At 35.5% G+C, this 15,655-nt stretch overlaps 2 protein-coding genes and 1 pseudogene across 2 annotated transcripts; 2 read left to right on the forward strand and 1 right to left on the reverse strand.

The window, feature by feature from the left end:
- Window positions 1–8,840: 8,840 nt before the first annotated feature.
- On the forward strand, window positions 8,841–10,379 carry LOC144564747 (UPF0481 protein At3g47200-like). The gene has a single exon (XM_078314348.1). The coding sequence runs from the start codon at window positions 8,937–8,939 to the stop codon at window positions 10,290–10,292; it is 1,356 nt and encodes a 451-aa protein (XP_078170474.1). The 5' UTR covers window positions 8,841–8,936; the 3' UTR covers window positions 10,293–10,379.
- A 1,996-nt stretch (window positions 10,380–12,375) lies between these two features.
- On the forward strand, window positions 12,376–13,965 carry LOC144564627 (UPF0481 protein At3g47200-like; annotated as a pseudogene).
- Window positions 13,966–14,188: 223 nt separating this feature from the next.
- LOC144563882 (uncharacterized) lies at window positions 14,189–14,809 on the reverse strand. Its single transcript, XM_078313347.1, has one exon. It carries the CDS (start codon window positions 14,807–14,809, stop codon window positions 14,189–14,191), a length of 621 nt encoding a protein of 206 aa, XP_078169473.1.
- Window positions 14,810–15,655: the final 846 nt, after the last annotated feature.

A 15,655-nucleotide genomic window follows, 5' to 3' on the forward strand; every position in this document is an offset into this window, starting at 1 on the left:
AATGCAGTATTCAAGCAGAGCCGGATGTTGCCTGTGGCTGCAGTTGTAGATGACACATTCTACAAGTTAAATGCCTGGTTTCAGGAACGGCGTGCTAAGGCCGCAGAATTAATAAGGATGAACCAGTCATTTTCAACAAGGGTGGAGGAGAAACTAAGACGACACAGAGACAAAGGTGCAACCATGACCGTGATCCCGATGGGTAACGATGGAACAGAATTCGAAGTGCAAAATCTAAATGAGTACGTTCCTACCACCCGTAAACCAGACGGCACTATGGCGTTTGTCAAGAGGGCTTGCAAGTACGTGGTTAAATTCGGAGATGCCAGGGCGGTAACCTGTACATGCCAAGGACCCCAGCTAAGTCACATACCCTGCAGTCACGTGATGGCGGTATGCCGAGTGAGGAACTACTGTGAGGATCACTATGTTGCTGACATGTACCGTACCGATTACCTTGCTTTCACTTGGGGTGGATCTTTCCATTCTTATCCTGATCAGCATGAGTGGCCTGCATATGTCGGAGATAGACTATTACCTTCAGAAGGATGGATAAGAAAGGGAAGGAGGAGACACAAGCGTATTGTAATGACCATGGACGAGATGGGTGGTAGGCGACCGTCGGGAAATCGGGCTCGCCGTTCTGTTTCCGACAGGCGCAGGGCAGGTACGTAGAATTGTACAAAATTTATTTATGCTTTAATTATATTACTAACTGAATTGCATTGTTACATTTAGATGCAATAAACGAACACAACGAAAGAGAAAATGCCAGAGTTGTTGCTGAAGCAACCGGTAGAACACAACCCCCTCCTCCTGTAAGCCAATCATCTAGTAGCCAAGCCTCTACAAGTAATGCCGCACCTGCCACTGGTACCAGAAGAACTAGTCGTTTGTTAGGTTTATTCAGACGTGGTGGCAGATAAACTTGCTATTTTGCTTATGCGAATTGATTTATTTGGTATATGTGTATGTGTATGTGTATGTGTATGTGTATGTGTGTATGTATATGTATGTGTATGTGTATGTGTATGTGTATGTGTGAGTTTTTTTGTATGTGTATGTGTATATATGTATGTGTATATGTGTATGTGTATGTGTATGTGCATGTGTGTATGTGTGTATATTATACATATAGTTCACCAAAGAAATAAAAATAAAAATTAAAGTTATAAAAATTTACGACATCACTTCGTAAATATATCAAATATTATATTTTTTGGCATACACATACACATATACATAATATTTTATTTTTTGACATACACATATACATAAACCCAACACTTTTTTCAACAAAATTATTCAAATCAAAATACTAAGATTTCTCAAAAAAAAAAAAAAAAAAAAACCAAATTACTAATGGGGCGCCCCAGGGGGTGGCGCCTCACTTGGGGTATGGGCCGCCGGGCCCTGGGGCGCCTCACTTGGTGTTTTGGGCCGCCCCTGGTCCAGGCGGTCAGGGCATATTTAAAAAAAAATGAGGAACAGGGTTATTTTTAAAATTTTCTTTTTTTTTAAGGAAATTAATAAAAATGGCCGTGAAATATACTTGTGGATTATTTTTTTATATTCTTTTTACTATTTTTTAGATAGGTAGAAAATCACTTGATCTAAAAATTGTAGAATATTTAAAAGTTGTGATTTTCTATCAATCTAAAAATAATAAATAATTTTTTAAAATGTAAAATTTAGTTTTTTAAGTACATTTTTATATGGAGATTATGTTGATAGTTCAAATCTATTATTGAAAATGAAAAATTAATTAATTCATATATTACATATCAATCCAGATTTTACCATAGCCTCAATCATTTTAAATATTTTCATCGAAATTCCACTAAATATTTGTCACAACATCACAGTAGTTCGTTGGAGCACCACTAGAATTTATTGGCGTACCGTCAGGTTTCACTAGAGCTCCTAGAAAGATAAATTCTTTAATTGAAGCTTTGACTAGTTAAAAAAAATGTTGATCCATAAAAATTAATTATAACAGCAATGATAACAACAAAAGATCAATATTAGTTCTAACCAATAAATTAATTAGTAGATTAGGCTTTATTCTAGAGCTTCTTTTATCATGAAGCTACTACATAAAAAAAATAAAAATAAATCATCATTCTAATATTTTGGTATAAAATTATAATCAGTTTCTGAATCCCCGGTCTAATTCGAGCAAAATTGGCTCAATTAGTTTACTATATATTTAGGCTCAATTGTAATTATCAAACTAAATTCAGCCTGATATTTAATCAGAGTTACTTGATTTGCTTTAAATTTGGACGGAGAATTTATTTTAAATTATGTCTAGTAAATTTATACGTGTGTGCAGATATTGATGTGAATCAAACATCGTTAACTGAATATTAAACCGAATTTAATTTGATGTTTATCGGATAAACCCCTTTTCAAAAATTAAACCTAATATTTTTGTATTATGCTGATTTCCAAACTGCACAGATATTTTATGGGATACTCTACAAAGGCAAAGACTGACATGACATTAATTTGCTATTAATTTTAGACCTAACAATTAATTCGGTTAAAACGAACAGTACTGTATATAGCGACTTATGTCTGACTTCCAAATTGAATATGACATGCATTATACTTTTATTCCTCCTTTTTAATTGGTTGATTCCAGACGGTTTTGTAGCATGTTCAATGAATGTCTCTTTCTTAATTTGTTCTCTTCTGATTTTTCATATACCATAAAGCCTTATAATAATAAGCTATATGTTTCAAATCTTTGAACCAGTCATACTCGTTGCATAAATATTCAATCGTGACTAGTCTTAACGAATATCCATCTACATATTTATTCTTGACGAAGGCATTGGTGTAGTCATAAATAAATCACTTTATTTTACAGAAGTCAAGTCGTATTGTCTACTTTTGTCTTAGTTTACCACAATTAATTATAATCATGCCTGTCTGTAGAATGATTTTTTAATATCTCTACTTTTAAAGAATAATTATTAAATATGCAGAAAAAATTTTATATTGAAATATTTAATATGTCTCAATAATTGAAATTAGAATGCATTGTAGGAATGGAGATAGTTTGAAAATCATTGATAAAATTGGTAAAAGTTACTGATGCAGCAGATTTTTTTTACATATATGAAAACATATGTATAAGATGCATTGATACTAGACACATTTCTTTGGAAAAAAAAAATTCACAAATCAAGTTAAAAGAATCAATATATTGGTCCAAAGATTAAAGGGGTGTCATGATCAGTCAGGACCACATGACAAGTGCTTACATATATAGAAGCGTATCCAGACTCGGAAAAGGACAAGAAGCAACAAGGAAGATTTGATATATTCTATAAAAAAAGAGAAAAAGGTTTTTGTCCACAGCCTTCTGTCCACCATTTGTCCACAAACATTATCCACTCCCAGTTTAACTAAATTTGCTCCCCACCGTTAAACCACGGCTCTCATGCCTATTTAAACCTCTCTTCTTCTCCGATCGTTTATTTTCATTTTTTGAATCGATGAGACCGCTCCCTCCGCCACTGTTCTTCCCTTCCGCCCCCCGTCGCCTCCTCGCGCCAGACTCCTCCGCCACTGTTCTTCCCGCCCGCTCCCTACACCGCTCCCTACACTGTCCAGTCAGATCGTCATCGTCAGATCTCACATCTACGTTGAGATCTCACATCTACCTCATATGGCTTCACGTACATGAACGAGACCGTGTGGACAGCCATGGCTGGTGCGGTGGTGCTCGATGCTGACTTTATAGATGGATCTGGAGGCGATATGAAGAAGAAAATCGCTAGTTCATTCAAATAAATTTGGATCTGGAGGCGATATGAAGAAGAAAATCGCTAGTTCATTAAAATCGCTAGTTCATTCAAAATCATTTCGCTAGTTCCCTGATCGGTGTCCTTCGCTCTTCAATCAAGCCCTTCGCTCTTCATTTGTCTCTGTCCTTCATTTGCTTCAATCAAGTACTGGTTCGATTTCGGCTCACTACTCCGAACAGTGAATGCATTGTTTCAAGCTTTGGTAAGAAATATTGTACATTTCTGATTCATTTTTCCTTTGCAATGTCGATTTTAATTGAGATTACTGACTCGATCTCATTTAATTGAGAAAAGAAATGATAGAGAGGCGATATGGAGTATTGATCTGTTAATTTTAGTGTACTGCCCCGTTAATTTTACAGTATTCATCTTGTCATTTTACAGTATTCATCTTGTGAAAATCTGGAGGAAATAGATGATAGAGAGGTGATATGGAGTATTAATCTGTTAATTTTACAGTATTGCCTTGTTAATTTTACAGTATTCATCTTGTCATTTTACAGTATTCATCTTGTGGAAATCTGGAAGAAAGAGATGATAGAGAGGCGATATGGAGTATTGATCTGTTAATTTTATAGTATTGCCCCGTTAATTTTACAGTATTCATCTTGTCATTTTATAGTATTCATCTTGTGAAAATCTGGAGGAAAGAGATGATAGAAAGGCGATATGGAGTATTGATTTGTTAATTTTACAGTATTTATCTTGTAATTTTACAGTATTCATCTTGTAATTTTACAGTATTCATCTTGTGAAAATCTGAAAGAAAAAGATGATAGAAAGGCTTCTTACTCATCCGAACAATATTCAATTGAAAATTCTACTGTATACAAGATTCAATTTTACAGTTCTGTTGATTCAATTTTACAGTATACAAGATTCAATTGTAAATTTTACTGTGTAGAAGATTCAATTTTACAGTATACAAGATTCAATTTTACAGTATACAAGATTCAATTTTACAGTATACAATATTCAATTTTACAGTATACAATATTCAATTTTACAGTATACAAGATTCAACCGTGTTAATAACCGCTAATAACTAACTCTAACTGCCAATAACTTCCTATAACTGTAATTTTCGAAAGTACAGTTTGAAAGTACATTTATTTTGTCATGTTGTGCAAGTTGCACTCTTTTTCTAACTATCATGGGACCACTTCAAATAGTTGCTGGATGTTTTGTGATTAAGTGATATATTTTATGTGATATATTGTATAATTATACAGCATGTAGAAGTAATTTTACAGTATTCGCGCAAGTCAAAGCTGTGGACAAATGGTGGACAAAAGGCTGTGGACAATTAGACGCCTCCATAAAAAAAAATAATATAAAATATTTAAACTAACTTAATTAATAAGATTGTAATTTAAATTAATAAAAAATAATATCTCACAAAATTTAAGCATTAATATGTAAGATTTATGTTCATTAATATGTAATGTAATTTCCTTTTATAAAAAAAAATCATCTTCCACATAATACCCTAAAAATATTTCCAAATTGTCTCACAATCCATATCAATCACGTCGATAACACTTTTCAAATATATTGTCTTCAAACTTTTCAATGTTGTTAATCACACTTTCAAACTTTTCAATTTTAGATAAGACCCCCTAAATATTTATCAGTCATAATTGACCAAAACTCCCTTCAAAATTTAATATAATTGACCAAAACCCCCTTCAATATTTATCAGTCATAATTAAGCATCATATGTTTAGTTTTTCTGCATTTAATTTTGTTTTTACTTTGTATTATGTAATTTATTTTTAATATAAGAAATATTATTTCATGAACAACCAAAATCTGTATAAGCAACTTTTAATTTGTAATATGAAATTATTAATTATACGAAATGTGCATATATTTGACATTTAATTTGGATTAATTTTATTCAAGCCATGACAAAATTATTAGAGGTATCGTAGTCGTTTCGCACTAAAAATTAACAATTGCAAGTACTATTAACTTATAATGGCAGCAGATTTTTGTTATTTTTAGAAGTCCAAGTTGTGATACATTTTCTTAGACAACTTGGATTTCTAAAATTCACAAAAGATCCCTTTTCTCCTCTCGAAGTCCAAATTCTTACTTTTGTTGTCCCAAATGTGTAAATATTCGTTTCAAAGACGAAAACAAAAATAAAATGATTTATAGAAGAGGAGGGTTCAAATGCCTCCATGTTTTTGTGCCTCCATCATGTCTTCTCCATCATTTTCAAAGTTCAAATAGTCTATCCGAACCGTTCAACCTAACCTCCATACTAAAATATGTTTGGAGACCAAATTTTATATTTTTAGAAATTTTTTTACTATTTTTTTAGATAGGTACAAAAATACTGTTTTTAGATGGTTCAGATTTACTGATTTTGTACCTATCCAAAAAAATAGTAAAAAAAATTCCTAAAAATATAAAATTTGGTCTCCAAAGATATTTTAGTATGGAGGTTAGGTTGAACGGTTCGGATCGACTATTTGAACTTTGAAAATGATAGAGAGAGATGGAAGCACAAAAACATGGAGGCATTTGAACCCTCCTCTTTATAGAAAGCAATCAATGTTGCCCCTCATCAAGCACTCATCATTCGCATGTGAGTAATAATTTTTAAACCTTTTGCTTTATAGTTTTTTCACAAGACTTAGAATTGCTGCCCCGTGGAGTTGAAGCAAAGTTCCTCACAGTCGTAGCTTTGCTTTGTAGAAAGAAAAGATACATATTAATATGTAGTTAATGTCTTTCTGGGAAAAATTACTTATGTTAATTTATGATTTGGGCTAATATGTTTTATAGAGCACAGCCTTCTCGTGCATTTTACATTTTTATTTCTATTTTCGGAGTTGTCGATTTTAATTGATGAACATGAACTTGCATATTAAAATGTGTATAAAGACCAAATCTACATTTTTTTTGAATATCTCCATTTCTCCATTCTATTATTAAGCACGTTGGGTGTTCGATCCACCAACAGCAACGATTGAAAGATAAAACTTCAGATTTGATCTCAGCCCTTCGATTACATAATTTGTCTTCTTTTGATTAAATACATCTATTTTATGTATAGAAGTCTAAATTTAGTTAAAAACATATCCACCACATGTGCTGTCATACGATACGTTACAATTAAAATTGAACAAATTCTGAAAGTTAGCGATATATTTATCTGTTTCCTTATTTTTTTTTCTTTTTTTTTTCCATATTTCTCATCTTCGATTGAGAAGACTCCACCTTCCATTTTCTTATTTTTTTTGTTTCCTTACTTCTTTTTCGTTTCTATACAGATCACAATGAAAATCAATTTTTTTTATTTTCTTATTTCTCTTTTCTTTGTTTCTATACATATTGGTGTGGGGAATTTAGAATATATTTCTAATATATAATATATCAATGTGTGTATGTATATATATATATTCTAAATTGGAAACAAAGAAGAAGAATATAAATTGAAAACAAAGAAGAATATAAATTGGAACGTGTGTGTGAATGTATATTTCTCTTATAATATGTGTGTGTGTGTGTATATATCATATACATACACACGATAACACTGTTTATTTATGTTTTTTGATATCATATTATATGCTGATATTGAATTGTTATATGATATTTGATATTAGAATCGAATCGAGCTATTATTTGATATCATTGGTACTTAAAAATAAAGAATCATCACATCATCAAATTGTTATCAGAGATCACGATTAAAGTTAATTAAAAATACAAAATCATATAAATTTTCTATTAACATGTGTTTTAATTTTTAAATAATTATTATTTTTACTAGTATTTCTCTATTTGTTTTTATAATGGTAAAAACTTATTGTTTTTCAGAAGATTTTGGGCCATTCAAGAATAATGATTTTGTATCTATCTAGAAAAAATAATAAACAAATTTAAAAAAAAAAATTGATTTCAAACAACACTTTCATATGAAGATCATATTGAGTGTTCTAATTGACTATTTGAATTTTAAAAACGTCACAAAGAAGTGTATAAAACATAAGCCCAACTCCTTGATTCCAACATTAATTTTGACAATATTTATAGATAAATTACCAAACAAACTCCAAAATTATAAACATAATTTAAATGCTATCCATATTATGTCCATAGAAAATACAAAATACAATGTATATTTTATTGTTCATCAAATAATTTCTAATTCTTTTAAACTAAAATTGATGATCTTTAATAAATTACCAAATAACTCTAAAGTTGCATAAAATTTTATTCGTATGTCTTCCATACTTATTCAAATTTTTTTATACTCATTTTTGTTAAAATTAATTTAAAATATTATAAAATGGTACAAAAAGATTTTTTTTTTTTTTTTCATTGACACGTTACTCGAGTAGCATCAGATTCGGTCCCTCGTGTTTCACCTTTAGGCTTTAACCAAACCAATCTTTTGCAAGATAATTAACAAATTAATAATTCTTTCCAACTAGTGATATGATCTTCCCCTCACAAAATTATTCTTCCCACCTTGTGACCTTCCTCCACTAAATTTCCAATGTAATGATGTATCATTATCTTGGTTGTAACTTGTAAGAACCCATTTTAATTGAGGTACTTTTGGTACATTTTCCAATAAGCTCCATCATTTGTTTTTATGAAAAAGCTTAAATATATTGGATGAATGCGAAATTGTTACTTGGAATATGCCCTTTAAATAATGTTCACACCTTTTCTCTAGGTGCCAAGGAGTAATGCAAAATCGAAATTGTACTCTTCAACTTCTTGCCTTTCTTATATTTGTGATATGTGGGGTAATATACATTTTGAAATAAAATGGAAAAGTGGTAACTTGGGGCAAGGAAAAACATTGTGATTCAGAAGTTTTTTTTTATTGTCATGGACCTGTCTTATATTTTTGAATGAAAGTGGACCTTTTTCATATTGAATTGAGATTCTTTTGTCTACTTAATTTAATTATTCTAAACCGTTCATCTCCGTCAATTAACACAGGTCATCTCAAATAAAAATGCTTGATCATATATATTTTGGAGAGTAATCAATTAATTAAATAATAAAAGGGACTCAGACATGCACTTAAAAGAGTGATCATATGAAATGAGGTAATGTAGATATCACAAGCTCCAAAATATCCTAGCAATGGAGAAGGTAAAAGAATCTGAAGCCATAGAAATAGATATTCCATTAGAGACTTCCCTGAAGAAGAAGCTCCAACAAACCCCAAGATGGGAAACCTTTGAGCCCTTTGCTCTCTCTCGCGTCCCGTACATCATACGTGAGAACAACAAGGAGCTCTACGAACCGAAGGTCGTGTCAATTGGCCCCTACCATCGGGGCAAGGAGAGCCTCAGAGCAATGGAAGAACACAAACCCCGCTGCCTTATCGACTTCCTCGGCCGAAACCCCGAAATCCAAATAGAGGTTTACGTTGAAGAAGTAAAAAAATTGGAGGCACGCGCACGCCGGTGTTATTGTGAAACCATAAACCTCAACACCAATGAGTTTGTCGAGATGCTGCTGCTTGATGGATGCTTCATTCTTGACCTCTTCTTCAAGGTGCGTGCAAGGGAGCCTCACACCTTGCTTGATGTCGGTTGGGGAGCAAAGACGATAATTGCTGACTTGCTCTTGCTTGAAAATCAGATACCTTTCTTTGTTGTAGAGAAGCTACATGCCATTGTCACACACTATGAAGGTGACCGAGATTCCCTTCTCTACCTCCTTCAACCCTCTTCCGTCTCTCCCGACCTCCCAGCAAAAGGTAATATCTATCACTTGCTCCACCTCTATTACCAATGGTTCGTACCAGGTAGGACATCAAAGCAACGAAGCAGAAGATATAGTGGTATCTTGATATCCACAGAACATTCACGTTCCAACCCGATAGTTTCATGGCTCAATTCGAGATCAAGCCGCTCAAACAAAAAACCCTACAAGCCAATGAGGGCAATACCTTGTGCAACTGAGTTACGAGAGGCAGGTGTCATCTTCAAGAGGAAGGAATCCCCTTCTGATGTGTTCGACATAACTTTTGAGAACGGCGTCATGGAGATACCGATGCTCCCGATCGATTCAATCAGGAGAATCATCTACATGAACTTCGCGGCGTTTGAGAGGAGCAACAGTGCAATGGAGCATGATTTAATGAGTTATGTTGCGCTCATGGATTCGCTAATCAATTCGAACAGGGATGTAATTATTCTTCAACAATGCGGGATCATCAACAACATGCTATTGAATGAAGAAGAGCTGGCTGTTTTCTTCAACCAGTTGGGCGACTGGAGCACGCTGGATTCTGATAAACACTATTTTGCTTGGTTGTTTGCTGAAGTGGAGCTATACTGTGACTCGAGGTGGCACAAGTATCGGGCGAAATTGATGCGCGATTATTTCAATAACCCGTGGTCTGCTCTGTCAGTGATTGCTGCTGTAATTTTGCTAATTTTTGCAGCGGTACAAGCTGTTTACTCGATGTACCCGTATGTGCATCATTAATATTAAATTTTTGATGACTCCTTAATTGCATTCTTTCTCGGTATTATTACATGATCAATAAAGAAAATTGAATTGCATTAGAGATAACTATCATTTTGTGACAGTCTGTGGTGCCAGCTGCCTTTTTGTGCAAATCAAAACTTACAACATATTAAATCAGAACTGTTTGACCAAGTTATTAAGCTTAAATTCTATTTGTATCGTAGGAATTTATATACATCCGGTGAAAATAGTAAATGAATGATGCAAAGAGAAAATTTCATTTGCAAGGACTTTTAGCTGAATGGAATATTTACATCTGTTTAATATATGACTGCTTACTTCAAAATCCAAATTAATGATATATCACTTGCACTCAAAACTTCACACTTCTTTCACCCACCCACAAAATTTCATACCAAACATATTTTTAGACAACATGTTCCACAGTTAGCTCATAAAACAGGCCTTTAAAGCCCATAAAACTTTGAAATATTAAGCCCAACACAAACAGAACTGCTTACGTTAAATTAAACCCAAGATACACCAGAATGCCTTTCTCCTTCAATCAGCAATTGCCATGCCTTAATATCCCATTGTCAAGAATGCATGCTCTGATGAGTCCAAAAACCAACTTGCAGAGGGTTCCCCAAAAACCCAGGACCCATCGATCCTTGGGTCCGGATCCCCTAGAGTAATCTAACTTTTGGATTTTGAATCAAGACCGTCTGATTCGAATCTGTTGTTGGAGATCACTTTGGAATTTGGATTCGTTACTTGGGATGTGTGCACTCCACTTAAGATGGATTATCACAGATTTGAATTGGACGGTCCGGATTCAAAACCCAAAAGTTGGATCATTGATTTCCTTAATTGTGATCTTAAGAAAATCAATGATTAATTGTGACCAATATTTTAAGAAATGAAGTATGTTTTGAATGCAGATATACATTAAAAAATCGGAAAATGGGGGATTATATTGAGTTGGCACGATGAATGCACCAATAAAACCTCTATGCATTCTCTTACCTAATTTTTAAAATAGTAGCTATGATCAGTAGGTAGTAGCTAGTAAGCATTGTGTGGAGGAAACTATCGGCGGGTATAAAAAGCCTTTCTGATTATTGAGATAAAATGGTATGGAAGAGGGAGCAGATCACCTGCCCCCCGGGGTGCAGGATTTTCCTGCCCCCTCAGTCACTGTGGGGTGGGGTCGGGTTTAGGGTGGGTGGGGCCGGGTTTAGGGTTTGGGGTGGGTGGGGCCCACTAACAGTGACTCTGGGGGCAGGAAATTTCTGCCCCCAGGGGGCAGGAGATTCGATCCCTATGGAAGAGAATTACTAGTGGCAATTTTTCAGTTAAATTCCTTAATAATATATTAAATAGAGATGGAGCACAAGATTCATTTCTTTTAGAAAAAATGAAAAGCCAAACAAACCTCGAGACAAGGGGGTAGGGTATCAACAAAATCATTTTATTTGAGATCAATATCATACTCGATAAGTTTAAATAATAATATATCTTTTCGTTAACTTCATGTGTATGGGCATGGATAGCTAATCTTAATTGATAAGGTTACGTAGGATATGAGTAAGACTAATACATAACATGTGAGAATATAATATGAATAAGATTAATTTTATATGAGTAAGGATAATGCAAGGATAATATATGAATAATCCTCCCCCATATACTGATCAGAGTCCTGATGAAAGAGTGGAAGTAATAAACTTAATAATAAAAATTTGAGCCAAACCATATAATAATTCTTTTTGAGTTGTGATCAACCTTTACGCTTTAGTCTATATATTTTTGGTATACAACATACCTTGTTATGGTTCCACAATAATCGCCATGATGGAGACAAAGCGATTACTGCATGCCACGTTCCATCTAAACCTTGATTAAAAATTTCCTGGGTCAATATAAGAGTCGGAATTTTTTTTCCCAAATTACAAAATTGACAGCAACCAATACGTTTATTTATTTACTTTCAAATTCTTCTTGTTTTCATTATCAAAAAAATTATTATTCCTGTTTTGACGGGTCAAGCAATTGGCTGCATATATATATATATATATATATAACTTAGAGTTGTCAGCTCTCAGCAAAAGAACAAATCAATCAAAGTTCAAATTACTACTAATAGCAAAGAGATTGGCTGTCTTATATTTCCCCAACATCATTTTCAATGGCAAACGAGGATATCCCTTTGGAAGTCATAGTAAAGAAAAGGCTAGAAGACAACAAATGTTGGATAGAATATGTTGGGTCCACCATTTTTCGTGTCCCTGCAAACATCCGTGAGGCCAACACGAACCTGTACGAGCCACACATGGTGTCGATCGGGCCCTACTACTACCACCTCAGAAAGGATCGGTTGCGACCAATGGAGGATCAGAAATGGCGCCTCCTCAGGAGCTTCCTGTGTAGAAACAAAGAGCTCCAGGTGGACGCCTTTCTCAAAGCAGTGCGGAGCTTAGAAAAGGAGGCACGCCAATCCTATAGTGAGTACTTTTCCCTTGGACAAGACGATTTTATTCAGATGCTTTTGCTTGACGGTTGCTTCATTCTCGAGCTTTTCTTCAAGTGGCTCAATGAAGACCCCGACGTCTTGTTCAAGGAGGGTTGGGGCCCGACTACAATCTTCTCTGATTTGCTTTTATTTGAAAATCAAATACCCTTTTTCATCATCGAGAGGTTGTATGATATTGTCATGACTGGGGAGGCCGAGAACAAAAGGGACAAGTTCCTTAGCCATCTCGCGAGATTTCTTATGGGATAGGAGTCGTTGTCGCTTACATCCCCCATGACATGGAACAAAAAAGTTGATCATTTGCTTGATCTTTACCACCAGTTCCTCATTGTGCCCAGCCTCCACCAAGAGGAAGCAAAGCATGACCCAACAATGTCGCCAGCTCTTTGGAAACAACGGCTCATTCATTGGATGACCCCTAGACTACACCAACAGGGTGCCATTCGGCCACCACGTCAGATCCCCTGCGTAACCGAGCTTCGGGAGGCAGGTGTGAAATTCAGAAAAAAACAATCGCCTATGACTTTATTCGATGTGAAGTTCGATAGAGGCGTTCTGGAAATTCCACCGCTGCAAATCAACTCCAGCAAAAAGGCACTACTCACAAACCTAGTAGTGCTTGAAAAGCACAAGACCTGCGGTGACCAAACAGTCACCAGCTATGTGACACTGATGGATTCGCTAATCAACACAAAAGATGACGTCGCCCTGCTCCAGCACGCCGGAGTCATCCACAACATGCTATCCAGCCACCAGGAGGCCGCGATTTTCTTCAACCAGCTCGGTGACAGCACATCATTTTATTCTACAAACCATCATTTTGGGGAACTGTTTACACGTGTGCAGCAGTACTATGATTCCAATTGGAACCGGAGCTGCGCACGCTTGATCCACGACTACTTCAATAGCCCTTGGGCCGGTATATCGGTGATCGCTGCTGTGATTCTTCTCGGCCTTGGCACCCTTCAAACCTTCTATACAGTTTACCCTTATTACGTACAGCATAAATCATAGCACCAGATACTGATTTATTTATGGTAGTTAATTACCTTCTTAAATTCCCCTTTTCGATCCATACGTTTGGTGATTAGCCTAGCTAGGTTGATTCCTTTATATCAGAATTTTGTTTGTTCTTTCTGTTGTTAGAATATTTTTTATTTGTCATATTTTCATGTATTTTTTCAACGCTTTTATTTTTTTTGAAAACTTGGTAGTGACTACCAAGACTATATTGATAAAGTTTGTTTAACACATCAGTTTCTACTAATATTACATCCGCTCAAAATTAATTCAGTACATCAGTACCAGCACCCATTAGATCCCCAACATTTTTGTTCCCTTTTCTACAAAATTTCAGCCATAACTTTGCTTCCTCATCAGCTCAGTTGGCTACTAACCACGACGGTAGCTTCTTATCTCGAAAGATTACTTCATTGCGTTGTCTCCATAGGGACCACAACACTGACATGAAATAGGTGATCCAAACGTGCCTATTACGCTCCCTGTTACTGCTGCAATAGAAGTTACATGAAGCCTCCCAAGTATCCCTCACTGCATCTCCAATTTGCAGAAAGGTAGCAAACCGAGACCACACCTCCTTTGCATTTTGGCATGTAAAGAATAGGTTCTTTGCAGTTTCAACTGAGCAATCCTGACACATCACACAATGAGGTTCAACACTCATACCCCTTCGCTGCAGCATCTCACGAGTTGGAAGCTTGTCTTTCAATAATAGTTGAGAGAACACTTGAACTTTTAGAGGAGCAGCAGCTCTCCAAGTGCCTACGAACCCCCAATTAATCCTCCCTGCCTCAATCAGCACCTTGTATACTGAGTATGCTGAATACTCTCCATTCGCAGACCACCTCCAAAGCAGAACATCGTCAGACTCATTCAGCACCGGTACTGTACCAGTGAAGGAAGAAAGGACTGGTGAACCTTCAGAAAACGCATTTTGTAGTGAGATGTGTTGTGAGATTGGTCTAGGCAGCCCATCTTTCATCCTTCTAAAAGGTGTTGGGCCCCAACAATCATACCAATATGATATTCTTTCCCTATTTCCGACGGACCATTGTGTACACCATTGAAAGAATTCATACAACTTAATCAATTGGTTCCAAAAAAAAGATCCATTAACCATCCATGTTTTAGGATTGAGCTGTTGCGGACAGTGTTTCTTTAGGATATGCACAACCGAATACCATAGGCTATCAGTCTGACTCGAAGCTTTCCACCACCACCGTAGCAGAAGAGACTTATTTCTCAGTTCCAGATTCGGAACTCCAAACCCGCCTACCCGTTTAGGCAGGCAAATAACTTCCCAACTAAGCAGAGGTAGTCCCCTGCCTTGACCTTCCGAATTGCCCCAGAGAAAATTCCTACAAAGCTTTTCAATCCTCTTCAACACCCATTTCGGTAAAACAAAGCATGTCATGATATATATCGGTACACTACACAAAACCGAATTAATGAGTTGCAACCTTCCTCCTTTTGATAGAAATTTACCAGTCCAACCCTCTATTTTAGACTCTATTTTTTCCAGCAAAGGAATGAAATCTTATCTCTTTGGCTTGCGAATGGTAAGGGGCATACCTAGGTAAGATACTGGCAACTCAGTTCGGGTACAACCCATTACTGTACTAACCATCAAAGTTTCATCTGGATTGAGATTAATAGGATAAAACGAGCTCTTGTCAAAATTAATTTGCAAGCCCGAAATTTTAGAAAATAATCTTAGTACCAACTTTAGAGTGATCATCGTAGGCAAGTCTGCATGGGCAATAATCGCGGTATCATCCGCATATTGGAATGCAAGGATGGGAGTATGAAGCTTGGCTGAAATCGGCGT

Source organism: Carex rostrata, chromosome 13, assembly GCF_964058835.1.
Source record: "Carex rostrata chromosome 13, lpCarRost1.2, whole genome shotgun sequence".
Classification (NCBI taxonomy): Eukaryota; Viridiplantae; Streptophyta; class Magnoliopsida; order Poales; family Cyperaceae; genus Carex; species Carex rostrata.

Excerpts from the sequence above, each read along its gene's own strand:
- LOC144564747 (XM_078314348.1), top strand. The coding sequence starts at position 8,937 with ATGGAGAAGGTAAAAGAATCTGAAGCCATAGAAATAGATATTCCATTA.
- LOC144563882 (XM_078313347.1), bottom strand. The coding sequence starts at position 14,809 with ATGAAAGATGGGCTGCCTAGACCAATCTCACAACACATCTCACTACAA.